At 49.8% G+C, this 15765-nt stretch overlaps 1 protein-coding gene across 1 annotated transcript; it reads right to left on the bottom strand.

Annotated features, from left to right (window-relative positions):
• Positions 1–10843: 10843 nt before the first annotated feature.
• AQP6 (aquaporin 6) lies at positions 10844–13468 on the bottom strand. Its single transcript, XM_004388381.1, has 4 exons — positions 13106–13468; positions 12171–12329; positions 11829–11909; positions 10844–11131 (listed from the first exon to the last, which is right to left on the bottom strand). Exons 1-4 carry the CDS (start codon positions 13466–13468, stop codon positions 10844–10846), a joined length of 891 nt encoding a protein of 296 aa, XP_004388438.1.
• Between the last annotated feature and the right edge of the window lie 2297 nt (positions 13469–15765).

Genomic DNA, 15765 nt, shown 5'->3' with positions numbered 1-15765 from the left:
AGGTTGGTTTTCTTGTCTTGGGTAACCTTCCAGGCCTTACAGAAAATATTTTCCTTCGTAAAGTATTTTGAGTCAGTTGTTCATCTCTGTTTCCCACCCTCTGGACCCACCCAACCTTACTACCAGCAGGAGATTGTCTCTTCATTTCTTACTCAGTCTCTTTCATTATCTAAAGCGGAGTCCCAGATTTGTCCTGTGACTGTTTTCCTCTCGTTCGAAGAAACTACACAAAAAAACAAACTTTTTAAACAAGTCTTAAGGGACTAGAATGGTGCAGATGAAAAAAAAAAAATCGACTCTGGCTGGCTGACTGCCTGGAACATCCTTCACTGCTGGAAGTGACTCTGGAGTGAGCTGAGATGATTAACTGAGGGCACCTGCACATGGAGCTCTGAGGCCGGTGAACAGAATGTATCCGAGATTGAATGTAAACAGTTGCAGGCTTAATATGTAACTCTGGAGAGAGGAGGCAACCTACTGGCTTTTTTCCCAGGAGGTGGCAGCTCTCACAGCAGGTCCCATCTGCCTCAGCAAATTGACAGAGGATGGGGTCCCATCTCCCCTTACTCCCCCTTCACACACACATGCCTGCTAGGTTTTTTTTAAACTTTGTCCTAGATGCTGTCTCTTCCTAAGTCTTTGCAAGCCTAGTGTTGGCCTGGCTGCATGTTTGCTGTTCAGTAGTATCTCCCCAAGGTGCATTTTAAGTCACTAATGTAGAGGAAGTAAATGGATTGTATAACATTAGCGAAGGCGAGACTACCCTATGCAGGAACTGATGGCCCATTAACGAAAAAGGAAATGGTCCTGTGTGTCAAATGTTGGCAGACAGTTGTTCAGTTTTTGGGCTAGGCCAAGAGATCTTAGCCATGAAAATAATTCTGATATTAGCTAAGGGAAATATATACCCACCTTCAACTTCTCTTAACAGTACTTCATGTGGAACAGCTTGACTTTTGAGGGCCTTCTTGATTAAATTATGCTTCCTTGATGTGGAAAGGGGTCCAGTGCTTTGAAGTGGCTGTCACCCCATCTGCTCCCAACGCTTTCTGATACTACCTCTTATTCCGCCTATAATATGGTTTAACTTTACTATCCCACTTGCTAATAACCAGAATCTTTAAATTGTGGTATTTATGTCCCTTCTCCTCCATCAATCTGTGTAAGACTCCCAAGTTAGATGTTTATTTAACTGGGCAAGCATTACATGGTTTGATTCAGCAGCAACAATTTGTGTTTATTGCTAGATGTTTAACAATTTCTCCTTCCTTACGCTGAATTCATTGCTTACAGAGATAGAGGGGGGAATGTCTTTAGGAAATGGCCATGAGATTTTGTATCTTGTGCAGGAAGATACCTGAGTTTCAGTTAGAGGACTATAGGGTGCTCAATTGATTTACCATGAAAAAAATAGTCATTTTTGGCCATGAACTGAACCTGTTCATGGCATTGAAAGGGGTCTTGAATTCTTGAATTCATGCTTAAATTGTTGGGCAGCACAAATGACAAGGAGAGCTGAAGGAGTGCAGGAACAAAGATTATCCATGCTTGCTGTTTTTATTTTGTTGAGGTGGAGCCTACCTGCTCACTTCAAGCTTCAGATGTGTGTGTGTGCGCATATGTGTGTGTGTATGTATCCATATACGATATATAATTTTCTATTGGAGAAGCATTTGGAGGACCCTCTGCTGTGCATGGTACGCCGAGTGGTTTTCTTAATTGTGCATCACCTTTTCTAAGGCTCTCGGCATGAGCAGGTAAAGAGCTGTTCGGGAAATTCAGATTTGAGAAGCAAGGGTGGCACAGGGTTAGTTCAGTGTTAAAGTCAGCACAGTTACACAGTAGGTTCTCAATAAATGTGTTTTGACTATAGTCTTGGTGATGACTCAGGTTTCAGCCACTGGTGCGAAAAGCTTTTAAGCATGCAGAGTTGGGGCATGTTAGCCATTGTGCTTTTAATGTAAACACGGTGTGGAGAACGGCCACTTAATCTAAGAACTTAGTAATTTTTTTCTTTATCTGCTTCCTGTAGCTGGTATATTTTGTAAATAAGTAAAGGCACCAGGCCAGGAGGTTCCTAACGTGTAATTTATTAGACACTGGTTCTCAGACTGTATTTGTTGATGGTTTCTACTCACGAAGTCAGGCGGAAGACAGCTGCTTGTCACCAGGCATAACCTTGTAGTGTGTGTGAGCTTTGTCCTCTGCAGTCATGTTGGATGGGGAAGGAAGCCACTTTTCAGGGACTCGTAGTTGGAAGCAGGGATTTTTTCCTTTTGTCTTCTTTCTCCCTCTGTAACTCTTGCCAGGCTTCATTTAGTCGCATTGTTTTTTATATGGCATTACTCGCCCATCTACCATAGCTGGGCACCATCTGTGTACTTGGCCCAGACACATGTAAATGGATATTTAGACTTCTAGTGAAGCCTTGCCAGTTAATATCTTTGGTCATCAGTGAAGACAGAGAATTAGGAACCAATCCCCAGCAAAGCCTCTAGAAGTTTAACTTCGTGATTTACAGTGTACAGAGTGTTTTCTTCCTTTATCATCTTATTTGATCTTGCCACACCCACGTGAGGTGTGCAGGGCAGATGATGTTATCCCAAACGGACAGATCCAGAGAGGTGCTTTGGCTCAGACTCCCACAAACTGGTATGTAGTTTAGCTGGGATTAGAACCTGGGAATTACAGCTTCTAGTCTGGAGCTCAGCTGTGGTGCTTGCTATTTCAAACTTCTTCAGTGCTGTGGGACCTGTTAATGTGTTATTAGGTATCTAAATGTTAGTAAATAGCCTTGAGCCAGTGTTATTTGTATCCCATGCTAGGGGAAGGGTCTTGTTCTTTTGCAACACAATCAACTAGAAAGTGAGCTAAGCTGTAGAGAAGAAAGTATTGTTTACAATTCAAGAGTTGTCCCCATTATTGTAAAAACTTCTATAAATCCATCCAGCCTAGAGCCCTGGATTCCACAGAGGGCTGTATGAGCAAGAAAGTTAGTGCTTCGTTCGTGTTCTGCCACACTCCATGAAATCTGTTTATCAAAGATTTAGTCAACACTTTCCATTACTTGGGATGTGAAAGTCAGACACCATCTCTCTCCTCTGGGAGCTTGTAGATAAGTAGTTCCCTCAACAGATGACTCAGAAACAGCAGGGAGGCCCAAACTGCTGGGAAAAGCATTTGGGACAGGAGGATTTCTTTTTTTTTTTTTTTTTCTTTTTTTTTGCCAATTCAACTTTTTACAGGTGTACAACTTACAGCAATTGCAATAATCAGTTGTGCAACCCTTCATCAATGAGGACAGGAGGATTTCTTAGTGGTTGGGATTATTGTCCTGTAGAGGCTTGGTGATCCAGGATTGTTTTCTGCGTGGAAGGAAGAAGCTGGTGTGAGCACTTGAGGTTGCTGTGGTGGTAGCGTGTTCTCAGGCCACCCATGTGCATCCTGTGTGCTCTGAAGCCCAAAGCCAAGAACAGATGAGTCTCTGAGCCAAAGCCATCAACCTGCTTCTAGAAACGTGTCAGTGGATTAGTTTATTGGCTTTTCCCCTGAGTGGGTGGCATTAGCTCTCACCCTGTCTTATGTTCACCATCTGGCTTTGCGTAAGAAGTCTCCGAGTGATCTCTTTTCAGCAGCCTGCTCTGTGCCAGGGCTTCCTGAGGGCTGTTCAGCTTTCCCCCTCATCAACCCTACGGCTCAGCAAGCTCCAAGAGGAGATAGTAGTCTGCCTGCTATGTCTATACCTGGGATCAAAAGAATACTTTAGACCTCAGAGAAAAAAAAATAAACTGATAGTAAAGGAGAGTGACTCCAGTGGTTAGTGGCCTGATGTCCTTTTGTTTTTTGCTGTCAGAACTAACAAGTGGCTCTTTCCTTATGTGAGTTTTTAAGATGGAGTTGCCCCTGTCACAGAGAAAGCTCTCACTGCCTCTGAGATGATACAGTTTGTTCAGATTTTAGTAGAAAGAGAGACACATGAAGGGGCTGGAATTTTTCTTCCTCATTGGAAAGCAAAGCCAAGGGGTGGAGGTGCTTAAATGAACCACCTCCCCTCCTCCCAGGGAGCTGACTGCTTTCTCCTCCCAGGTTAATATACATTGACTGGAGCAAAATGCCTGATGCTTCTGGCCAAAGACCAGCCCCTCAGCAGAGTAGCCGTGCTGTGGAGATACAGCTGCTGGCATTAAAGGGCTAAGCCCTTTCCAGCTGCTTTGCTTTAATGGGAACTGCCTGCAGTGGGCAGCTTAGTGGAGCTGTCTTAGCCCGATTAGGAGGAAATGACTGATGCCGCCCCGAAGGCCCTGGGACTGTAACCTCATGGAGTGGGAGGTGGCTGGATAAATGGTATTGGAGTGCTAGGCCATTATCAAAATTGTCATCCCGGCGTGGCGTGGCTGTGTTTTGTTTTGCCTTCATGAAAAAAGTGGGGTTCTCTTCTGGGACAGCCCTCTCTCCCTGGCATTGGGGAAAGAGGAGATGTTCACATGAGGGGTGGCCTGGGTACTTAGAAGCTGGTATAGCAACAGATGTGTGGGAGTTGAGGTCATTCGAGGGCAAGGGTATCCACTTCAGAGTAAGGAGAAGACTTGAAACCCTCCAATATTAAAACTTGACTAAAAGAGCCAAGATTTGAAGGAGAAATTATTTCATTGATTTAAGATGCACTTTAAAAAATACAGTGAAACTTGCAAAAGCCAGAGCCTATGTAAGGTAGAAACCTGTCAGAGAAGGAAAATGCAAATATTTTTCACAAATAGCAATAGAAAAGTGTGAAAGAAAAGGTGTGCCCTGTCAAAGGTGGAAAACTTGCAAGACCCGGAAGAACAAGGTAGTCCTGTCAAGTTCTGGCTCTCACAGGTTTCACTGTATATTTTTAATATCTCTGAGAATTGAGGTATATTATCAGTGGCATCTTTCAAATATAATGCAGTGCTTTTTTCTTCATGGCTCAGAAGATAGTGGTGCATCTTATAATCAATAGTGGAAGTGTTTGCTGTTCATGTAAGAGGCTGTGGATCAGATGTGGAGGCCAGGGAACCTGCTGGGGTCAAAGACATTAAAACACGGACTTTCCCCAGGTCTGAGGGAAGCTGCAGTACAGGAAAAGCAAGGAAACCAAGGTTCCACCCAAAGCTCTGGTGCAAAGAAGCAGACAAGCTGTGTATGGAATAGGATCAAAATCTGTCCCAGGCATGACCCCAAGAGCCATTACATGTGATCCCTGAAGCAGGGAAGGACAAACAACATAAAACATTGTGAATCAGTGATGCTATGTCTAAAATAATAGTAGACCCTGCAGGAGTTCTGAAATTACAGTATAGTACTGAAACACACTTAAGGTGTTTTAAACACAACAAAAAAGATTAGAGGTGTTAGATACTCTGTTTGGGCAGGTGTTTGGGAAAGTTTATTGCAATCCTTTGTCCAATTTTTCCACCAGATCCAGAATACCAGAGCTACTGGGGGTGGGAGTAGGGTATTCTTTGGAGATAGAGACCATGGTTTGAGAACTAACAAAGGAAGAAGGCCAGCCGCACAGGACAGAGAGTAAGGTCAAGGAGCCTGCTACCCTGAGATGAGAAGTAGGCTAAAATGTAATTCTGTTTAAGAAGGTCTTCCTGTTTGGGTAGAGAGAGACGCTCAAATAACTATGAAGTAATGTGTTTAGTGCCAGGATAGAGGTGGGTGCAGAGCAGAGGCGTTATGGCGGAGGGCAGGTGCAAAGGGGGGCACTTGCTCCCAGGTGCAAGTCCAAGCAGACGTCAGATGAGGCACAGAATGACATTCTGAGGTGCCACTAATATGAAAGGCACCTGACTGAGGCAGCCAGACAAGAGGGAAGAAGCCATTTCTGCTGCTGCATGGCCACTATCAACATTATTCATCTTGAAAATGGGGTGGGGAGGAGGCACAACTTAGAGATTGCCCCCGCGCACTCATTGCCCTCAGTACACCTTGGTGCAGAGTGCTTTGAGAGCTCAGAGGAGGCGGGGAGCTGGAGGCTTAGAGAGTCTCAACGGTGATGACATTTGAGCTGGATCTCAGAGGGTGAATAAGGCAGTTAGGACTCAGAATATTCCAGGCAGAGGAGTCCAGCCTGTTGTTCCAGAACTGAACACTCCTGACTGCTGTCCTGGCCTCTCCTCTGACCTCAGGCTAGGCCCTGGCCTGTCTGGTCTTTGTTCATCTGCCTATGGGGATAGGTGCAAATTATTGGTCCCTGCCTCTCTGTGTCCTCTTCCACTTCCAGCTCTGGCAATAGTTGTTTCTTTAGCTTAATCAGAGCTCTGAATGAAGCATTGTTTTTCATTTCCCCTCTTTTCTGCCATTTGTTGTTATCAGGTGACGTTGGGTCGGTTCCAACTCATAGCAACCATATGTACAACAGAACGAAACACTGTTCTGTCCTGCTCTGTTTGAGCCCATTGAGCCCATTGTTGCAGCCACTGTGTCAATCCATCTCTTTGAGGGCCTTCCTCTTTTTCGACCCTCTACCAAGCATGATGTCCTCCTCCAGGGTCTGGTCCCTCCTGTCCATTAATTAAAACAAAAAAAAACAAACCCGTTGCACTCGAATCAACTCCAACTCATAGTAGAACTGCCTCGCAGGGTTTCCAAGGCTGTAAATCTTTACAGAAGCAGACTGCCACATCTTCCTCCTGTGGAGCGGCTGGTGGGTTCGAACCACCAACCTATCAGTTAGCAGCCAAGTGCTTAACCACGGTGCCACCAGGGCTCCACCCATTAACTACAGCCTATTAATTAATGCCATAAGGTCCCCACTCTCATAAATACCCTCTACTAGCTGTGCCTCCCCTCCACAGCTTTTGCTAACTATGTGACTGCGCTCAGTGTAGTGGTCTCTCTCTGGGAAGTGATTACACATCTTGGCTGTGCAGACCCCCTGCCACAGCTGCCCAGAGTGGCCACAGCTTGGCCGGATGCTTCATCTTGATTAGCCCTTAACTTATTCCCTTCCTCCTTCCCTCCCTTTCTTCCTCTCTGGCCTGCCATTAAGCCGTAGGTTAAAATCTCTCTTGATGTGTTCTTTTCTCCTTGAGCCTGTTCCCTGAACATTCCGGAGCTGCTCCAGGTCATGGAGAACAGTGTTGTGGGCCCAGAGAGACGAGAATGCCCCATCAACATCGCATTTGGCTTGTTCCAGACCACCTGACCTCACTATAGATCAGTCCTTGGGCAATTTCAGTGATTCTGATCTGTACTACCTCTTAAACCTTCCGCTCTGATGGCTGTTTCCTTTGTGTTTACTTAGCTTTCATGAGGACATTCCAAATCCTCAAAGTCCTGCTTCTTTTCACCCCATTACCTCCCCACCCAGTCTCCTTACCCTCATTCCCCAAATGTCTCCCCAACCAGCTTTCCTGCCATGATCACTCCCGTGCTCTTCTTCCTCTGTCCTGAGAAGGCTCTTATTTCTCTTTCTTGTGTTTGATTCTTGACTCCTTTTTCCTCTACCTTAGCACAAGTACTGGGAAGGACACAATCGCTTCTGTAGTAATAGCCTGGGCCTCATTTGAAACCCTAGGGGAAGCAGCTGCACTCATTGGCAGAGGGGATGGCAGTCTACTGTGATGATGGCAAAAATAGCTACCACTGATGGAAATACATACGTCTCGTCTTGTGTAGTTCTTCCAGCACCCTTATGAAGTGTGTATTAATATCCCCATTTTCCAGATGAGGAAAGTGAGGCTCAGACTTAAGTAGCTTGCTCAGGTTCACACAGCTCATAAGTACTTAAGCCTGTATCTAAACTTTCAACCCCTATACTATTCTTTTATAGTCTCTCTTTTTTTTTACTTTGGGTGCGTAAGATCTTTAGGTCAAAGTGATTTTCTTCGGAAAGTGAAAGTTTCTGGATCATGATCCTCCTCTTCCCTCAGTCTTAGGATACCAGCTATGTCCCAGAGCCTTGGCCCCTTCCTGGGCTTTTCCCCTTGCACAGTATGGTCCCAGACTAGGCCGGTTCTCCTCATACCTGGGGGTAGCAGGTTAAAGAAGCGCAGTGGGGGTGGGGAGCGGAGAGGGCTCCATGCCAACCAATTGGGAAGCGACAGCCTAGGCTCTGAGCTCTGCCTCATCTGCTCCTGCTAAGACAATCATCAACATAAAAGGCTAATTGTATTAATCACCAAGGCACCCGTCCCAAATCCTCCTCCCTTTCTGGAGAATTATGAATTGCAATTGCAGATGGCTCCACTGATTGAAGGCAGTGCTCAGCAGGGAGAAGGGCCAGATCAGATTACACACCATTAATTAAAAACTTCCCCTGACAAATGGGAGGAAGGGAATGTGCACCCGGGGCCAGCCGGTTGGGTCTCTGTCCTCCCCTCACCCAGGCCCAGGGTCTGTGAGGATAAAGCCTGCTTTCCCCAGGCTGAAAGTGCTGAGATTGGCTCCCCAAAGGCCAGCCCTTCCCTCACACAAACAGATGGCAGGCTGTCCCATTAAAGGGCTCCAGCCAAGGAGAAGCTAACCTTGGGTTACTAATTTCTGTGTCTAACCTTCAATGCTCTTGAGATTCTGACCTATTTCCTCATCTCTCAGGAAGCTTGTCTCTTCTTGCACTAGTCAATGCTGAGGGCTAATAGCTGTAAGAACTATTAGTGAAAATAGGCCCTCAGCTTTCTCTCTAGGGGGTCACCCTTGCCCTTTGGGCTCTGCAGTTCCTGTGGCAGAGGTTACAAGGCCTGCTCTGGAGCCGTGGATGGAGGCTCCGATGGCTTGATATGGCCGCTCTTCACAAGCTGCCCCTACCTGGAGGCATAGGCTTTCAGCTGCTGTCATTTGGAGCCGTACCTCCTGAATTTTCCTCCCCTTGATCAATGACTGCCATCCCTCCCTCCCTTCCCCAGTCGCCCAGCCTCAGTCATTCATTCAGCAGACTTTTATTGAGCACCACTGTGTGCTTGGCTCTGGGGATGCCCAGGAATAATCTGTCAAGAAGCTTAAGAGCCTACTGTAGGAGCTCCAGCCCTTGCCCTCATCAACCCTCTAGTTCCTGCTCCCTTCCTTCCTCTGGCTGCACAGGGTATGAGCCCCCCTTGAGCTCTGTTTTGGAAAATTCTAAGCTGGGAGCTGGGGAAACCTTAGGGGGCTGTGGTACTAAGCTGGGTGACTTTTAGCAAGTCAATCACGTCCTCTGTGCACACACACACATGCACACACACGCACACACAGCTGTCCCTGCTTGGAAAAAGGCACAGAAAGCCCTGGCTCTGAGAGATTTTGAAGATGGATGAGTGGGGCCCAGCTTGGGGAGATGGGAACAGTACTCTGTACCGGCAATAATACAGAAAGCTGAGCGTGGCTTCAGGCTGATCCCCAGGGGCTCAGCTACTGCACAGGTCACAGGCTGGCCTCTGTTAGCGGGCCCTAGGAAGACTTTGGTGGCCCCTTCCCCATCCCCAGCCCCTTGGGAACATCCTGGGAAGGGACTTATCTATTTTATGGATTTGGCTGCTGCATTTCAGGGTACCATGGTGATGGGCACCATAGAGATGAAAAGAACTGACTTTTATTGGCTTGTCTCTTTATTCCAAGGGCCCCTCCCCAGCCCCCACACCCTACACCCACAATGCTCCCAGGTCAGTAGACCCAGAAGAGAAGGAGGCAGGGTTGCTGGTAAGGAAAGCCAAAGAAACGAGAGAAAAACTGACTCATTTCCCCGCTCCCCCATCTTCTCCCTCTCTCCTTTCTTCCCTCCTCCCTTCCATTACCAACAGCAATTGTATTCAAACCCAATAATTACAGTAACTGCAACAATAATCATCATTTATTGGGGTTGTTTTTCTAGCATTTTAACTTCCAAAAACATTTTCCAATCTCTTGTTTGTTTTCACAGCAGTTCCTGGGGGAGGGTTGTGCCCATTTTACAGAAGGGAAGCCAAGATCCAGATAAGACCCCAGGTCATGAGCAGAGTAGATTTATAGCAGCTTTTAAATATTAACAAACCAATTGAGACTCTATTAGACTTTCGGCAGCACACTGGACTCCACATCTTGGTTTCCTGGGTCATTCCCAGGGTTCTTACCATCCTTTGGACTTATTCAACAGCTTTTTGGGGATCCCAGTTGAGCTGAGGATCTGGGTCTGGAGAAGGCTTCTTCTGGCCCAGGAATGGGATAGGGACTTCCTGTCTCAGGAAAGTTCCTGTAAGTGGGCCTGTGGAGAGGGAGGTGGGGCAAACACCTGGGAAGAGCTTGTTCTGGAAAAGGCATTCCTGGACCCACCTACCCTTGCCCATATCTGCCCCTCTGCCAGCCCCATAGGTGGTTCCTGTCTGTGTCAGCTCTTCCCAAGGGCATTTGGAGGGGTGAGGAATGAAGATCTATTGGGAGGGCAATCCCTGTCCTCAGGAAACCCCCAGTATGAAGGGGCATCCATGGTGCCCCAAATCACACCAAGGGCAGAAACCCTTCTCTGAGGAGCTCAGAAGGCTAGCACAGGACCTGATTCTTCTAGTAGGTTCTGGCCCCTTCTCCCCAAAGGTGAGGCTACAAGTTAGGGCTCCCCGAGGTCCCTGCAGCCCTCAGCCTAAGCAGAGCGGCTGTCTGAGCTCCTCTCCCCTTTCCCAGGACTCCCACTGTGATCCAGATGTGTGGGAGAAGGGTAGGGTAACCATGATTCCCCTTCCCTCCCTCTGCTCTGTGCACTGAGAGATGGGGAAGGCCTAGGGGGAGGGAACTGGACAGAATTTGCTCCCCAGAGTCTTTCTATCTAGAAATGGAGTGCCAGGGACAGGGATTAGCACCCCCTGCCCACCCTGTGAGGACAGGAGGCCAAGCCTCTCCATCCCCCCATGCAAAGCCCACCAGGAAAACCTCAAGTCAGGTTATGCAAGGCATGCTGCCCACCTCCAGGGCACCTCTCCGAAGCCTGAGGGTCAGGACTGAGGTCTATGTCATCTGACACACTCTCCATTTCGGTGTCACCTAGACTGGACTGGGACTCTTTCTTCTGGGGCTGCACCCCTAGCATACTCTCCACCTCCGCAGTGCCGCCTGTGAGGATGGCCAGTTGCTGGGCCAGGGTCTTGGTGTCGGGAAATAGGACGAAGTTGTAGATCAGTGAAGCCAGGACAGCCCCTGTCAGGGGTCCCACCCAGAAGATTTGAGGCGGCAGAGAGAAGTAGATGCCCCACTGGTAAGCTATTAGGACCATGGGGTGGCTTTGCAACCCCTGCCTGCTTCCATAGTGCTGGCTTGGTCTTGAGGAACCCTTGAGCTTTCTACAGGGTAGTAAATTTGAGAACCCTGAGTCCTGCCTCTTGAATCCACACAAGTGGGGGAATCTTGCCTTCAAAGGAGAGGTTCAGCTATGCAGTGGTGGCTGGGGCCAGGGGCTAGGCTCTTCACCTTCTCCTGCCTTTTCCTTCTTGCCTCCCCTGTCTCAGCCAGGAGTCCTGGCTATTGCTGCTCCTGTCTCTGCTGGTGTGTGGGTCTATTTCTGTTTGTCTTTTTCTTTTTCCAAGCTTGGAAATTGGTCCAGCTGCAGGAAGTGAATAAGGAAGCAGCCAGGGACTTGAGGCCTGGGCCAAGGCTGCAGTTCCTGCCCTAGCTCATTTCTTGCCAGTCCACAGGGTCCCTGGGGCTGTGGAATCTGGAGGGAAAGGAAGTACAGCCAGGATAGGCACCCTGGTCTTCTGAGTTTAGGAAAACCTTCCCCAGTGGTCAAGATGGTCTGTGGTGGGGAAGGGTTATCTCCCCAAGTCTCTGTGGACCCACTGCTGGTGAAACCCACAGCCCCTATTGCCCCTACTGGAGCCCCACCCCCACCCCCCACCATAGCTGCTGGTAGAGGGGCTTACCCAGTGGACTGTGAACTTCCCAAAGATGACAGCGGGCCCAAAGGAGTGGGCGGGGTTCATGGAGCAGCCGGTGAAGTAGATCTGGGGAGTAAGTGCAGGTTGGGGTGTGAGGAGGCCTAAGGCAAGCCTGTGAAGGGACAGTCCCCTCTGCCCTCCTCAGACCCCATCCCCAGCCTTGGCCTCTGCAGCATATGTCCTGGACCTAGAGTGTGGGGCACAGCCTCGGCCCCAAGGCACAGGAGGCTCAGGGAGGGACCCTGCCTAGCCTTCAGGGCCCCTGCAGCTTCCTCAGGGAGGGACCCAGTGTATGTGCAGTACCTCTGTGTCCACTTTATCCCTTACCCCAACGAGGTGGCCCAATGCCACTGAGATCCCATTTATGATGGCAGGAGAGCCCGAGGTCTGACGATTGTCAGTGGAAGCAAAGACACAGAGCACCAGCTGCAGAGTCAGTATCAGCTCCACGGCCACAGCCTGGCCTGCAGAGATGTTGCTCTGGACCTGAGCGGAGGGGGCCATGCTGGAATAGACGCAGGCTCTGTCCATGGGACAGTGAACCCCTGGGCCTCATTCCTTCAGCTGTAAGGGGTGACACCACCCCACCTCACAGCTTGAGCTGTGAGGTGGGGCTCAGAGCATCCCTGGACACCTGCTCCCTGGAGAAGGAAGTGACACCCCTCCCACCCCATGGGTTGGGGTGGGGGGCAGTGTTCCAGGAAGGGAGGCTCAGGGAAGCTGGAAGGCAAGTTTGGGAGGAGGCTGGGAGGGTGCTGGGGGTGGATGTGGAAGGAGGGGGCTGAGGGAAGTGGGTGGAAAGATGAGTAATTGAGGAGTGAGGCCTCAAGGTACTTGTGGGAACATGGGAAGAACATGGGAGGGAGGAGCATGGGCAGAAACAGAGGAGAAGTCGACATGGGGTGGAGCTTGGGGAGGACAATGAAGTGCCCACCAGGACCCCTTCCATACCAGCAGCCCCAGCCCTCTCTCAGCTGCTCCTGCCTTCAAATGCCTGGTCCTCCTCCTACTCCATCCCGTTGGTGTGGCTTCTCCCTTTTCTGTCCGTTCATTGCATCACAATCCCATTCCTATTCTGCCTGGACTAAGGCCGATGTTCCAGGGCCCAGACCGGAGCAGGTGTGGAGCATGTGGGTGAGTCCTTTCCTCCTCCCCTCCTTGGGCCCTGGCCCCCCACCCTTGCACCTGTTTGGACCCCCTCTTCCTGGCCCAGCCAGGTCCCCCTGCCCTAGCACCTGCCACATGCCCCTACCTGCACCTACCACGTTGATCCCAAGGGTCGCTCGGATGTCTCCTGGAGTGACCCCGTAAAGCAGAGCAGCCCCTGCAACGGCCCCTGCCAGCTGGGCAGCCACATAGGCTACAGCTCGGGGCAGGGAGATGTGGGAGCCTGTGCGGTAAGCCAGCGTCACGGCAGGGTTGACATGGGCCCCGCTGGCCTTCCATGTGATCTGCACAGCCATGGCTGTGGCCAGGTTGAAGGTGATGGCAACCTGCAGTATGGAAGGGAGTGCCGAGGGCCAGCGCAGCACCGAGCCCATGCCAAAGAACACATACAGCCCTGTGGCCGGGAACTCGGCAAACAGCGCCTTGACAATGGCTGTCCAGAGCCTGCACGCCAGCATGTTTCCTCTGTTTCTCTGGTGTCTGGTTTCCCCTGTCTCTTCTGGTCTCCTGCTGACTCTGGCTGGTCACTCCTTGCTGGCTTCTCTGGCCCCTACGTGCAGATCTGTCCGTCACTCTGGCACCCCAACGGCACCCCAAGGAATATGCTGGTCAGCCTGACAGGCAGCCTGCAAACAAATTACGCATGTCTGGGTGGGGGTAGGTGTAGGGGTGGTGTGAGGGGTGGAGCTCACATACCTGCTCCATCCTGAGCTCTCCTGACAAGTGGGGAGAACGGTCCTGGACGACGACCTGGTACCTCCAGGTTCTCCAAGGCTGGACAGGCCTGCTGCCGGCAGAGTCTCAGCCCCACGGCTTCAGGTAAAAGGGCAGCGGTGTGCATGGAACTCCAGGGTGCTCACTTCCTGGATGTCACTCAGACCCCACAGCCCTGGGAGTCCAAGTTCCTCAGGCTTCCTGCTCTCTGGGCCCCTTGCCTCCAGGCTCTGCCTCTGAATGGGCTGACGCTATTCTGCACCTTATAAGCCCAGATGTGAAATGAAGCTCTCTCCTTCATTCCTACCTAAAACCTCATTCGCAGAAAGCAATTGCAGATTGAATACGCTTTACTAATGACATATTATCAGAAGGGACCAGTCCATGGAGAAGAACATCATGCTTGGTAAAGTAGAGGGTCAGTAAAAAAGAGGAAGACCTTCAATGAGATGGATTGACACAGTGGCTGCAACGATGGGCTCAAACATGACAACGATTGTGAGGATGGTGCAGGACCAGGCAGTGTTTAGTTCTGTTGAGCATAGGATTGCTATGAGTCAGAACTAACTGGATGGCACCTGTCATGGATTGAACTGTGTCCCCCAAAAAATGTGTGTATCGATTTGGCTAGGCCATAATTCCTAGGGTTGTGTGGTTGTCCTTCATTTTGTGATTGTAATTTTACGTTAAAGAGGATTAAAGTGGAATTGTAACACCACTCTTACTCAGGTCACATTCCTGATCCAATGTAATGGGAGTTTCCTGGGGTGTGGCTTGCACCACCTTTTATCTCTTACAAGAGATAAAAGGAAAGGGAAGCAAGCAGAGAATAGGGGACCTCATACCACCAAGAAAGAAGCACCAGGAGCAGAGCGTGTCCTTTGGACTCGAGGTTCCTGCGCAGAGAAGTTCCTAGTCTAGGGGAAGACTGATGACAATGAGGACCTTCCTCCAGAGCCGAGAGAGAGAGAAAGCCTTCCCCTGGAGCTGACGCCCTGAATTTGGACTTCTGGCCTACTAGACTGTGTGAAAATAAAATTCTGTTTGTTAAAGCCGTCCGCTTGTGGTGTTTCTGTTAGAGCAGCACTAGAGGACTGAGACAGCACCTAACAACAACGATGATGATGATGATGATGACGACGATGTGTGTGCGGAGGAGGGGGATGGAGGAGGGGTTTAGTCCACAGCTACTCAAACTACATCAAATTACTCACATGGCATAGGGCCCTAAGTCCCCACCACCCAGGAGTTCCCTCTGGCCCTTCACCGACTTCTCCCCACTTTTCTCTGCCTTCCCTTGGTTTCCCCTTCCCTTCCTGGCCCCCCCAGTTCTTTGCCCACCTCCTCCCACTTAGGCGCCAAAAGATATCCCTCATTTCTCACAGGGCGGCTTAACTGCCTTTGTGGCCATGCTGGCCCCAAGGTCACCCATGCCCTAGGGTTTCCCCTCTTGCCCCCAGTAGCACATCAAGGTATTTCCCTAGTAAAGACACTCCCTAAGAAGAATCTGCCCAGCTGTTACAACAATACAGTCTTCACCTCCTAACCATATCTGGGCACCCTGACCTCACCCCTGGGTGTATCTACCTGCCAGTAGATGGTCCCTGGTGTCCTTGGGCTCCTCAAACACACCTGTTTCAAAATTACCTCCTCATTTCCCTCCCTGCCCCGACTCATTCCTCCTACTTTTTCTAGCTCAGCTGGTAGCACTTGGGGAGCGTCCTTGACCCTTCTTTCCCTCCTCCCCCCATCCAATGAAATCATCAAGTCCTGCTGATTTTGAATCCTAAATATGACTTGCCTGTGCCCTCTCCTTGCCACCCTGCTGCCCTGCAGCCGTCCACCCGTCTCTGCCTGCTCCGTTGCTCCGCTCCAATCAATTCTGCACACTGCAGCCCAAGTGATCTTTCTAAAACGCAAATCTGAACATGCTGCTCCCCTGCTAAAATCCCTTCAAAGCCTCCACATCCCTGCTGTAAGCTCCTCGCCCTCTGGGACCCGACCCCTGCTCCTCCTGCTCACCTCTCCTCACTTCTTGCTT

The sequence above is a fragment of the Trichechus manatus genome, unplaced genomic scaffold (assembly GCF_000243295.1).
Source record: "Trichechus manatus latirostris isolate Lorelei unplaced genomic scaffold, TriManLat1.0 scaffold00209, whole genome shotgun sequence".
Taxonomy (NCBI): Eukaryota; Metazoa; Chordata; class Mammalia; order Sirenia; family Trichechidae; genus Trichechus; species Trichechus manatus.
Note: the sequence above shows the minus strand (reverse complement) of the source record. Positions and strands in the feature narration are given on the sequence as shown.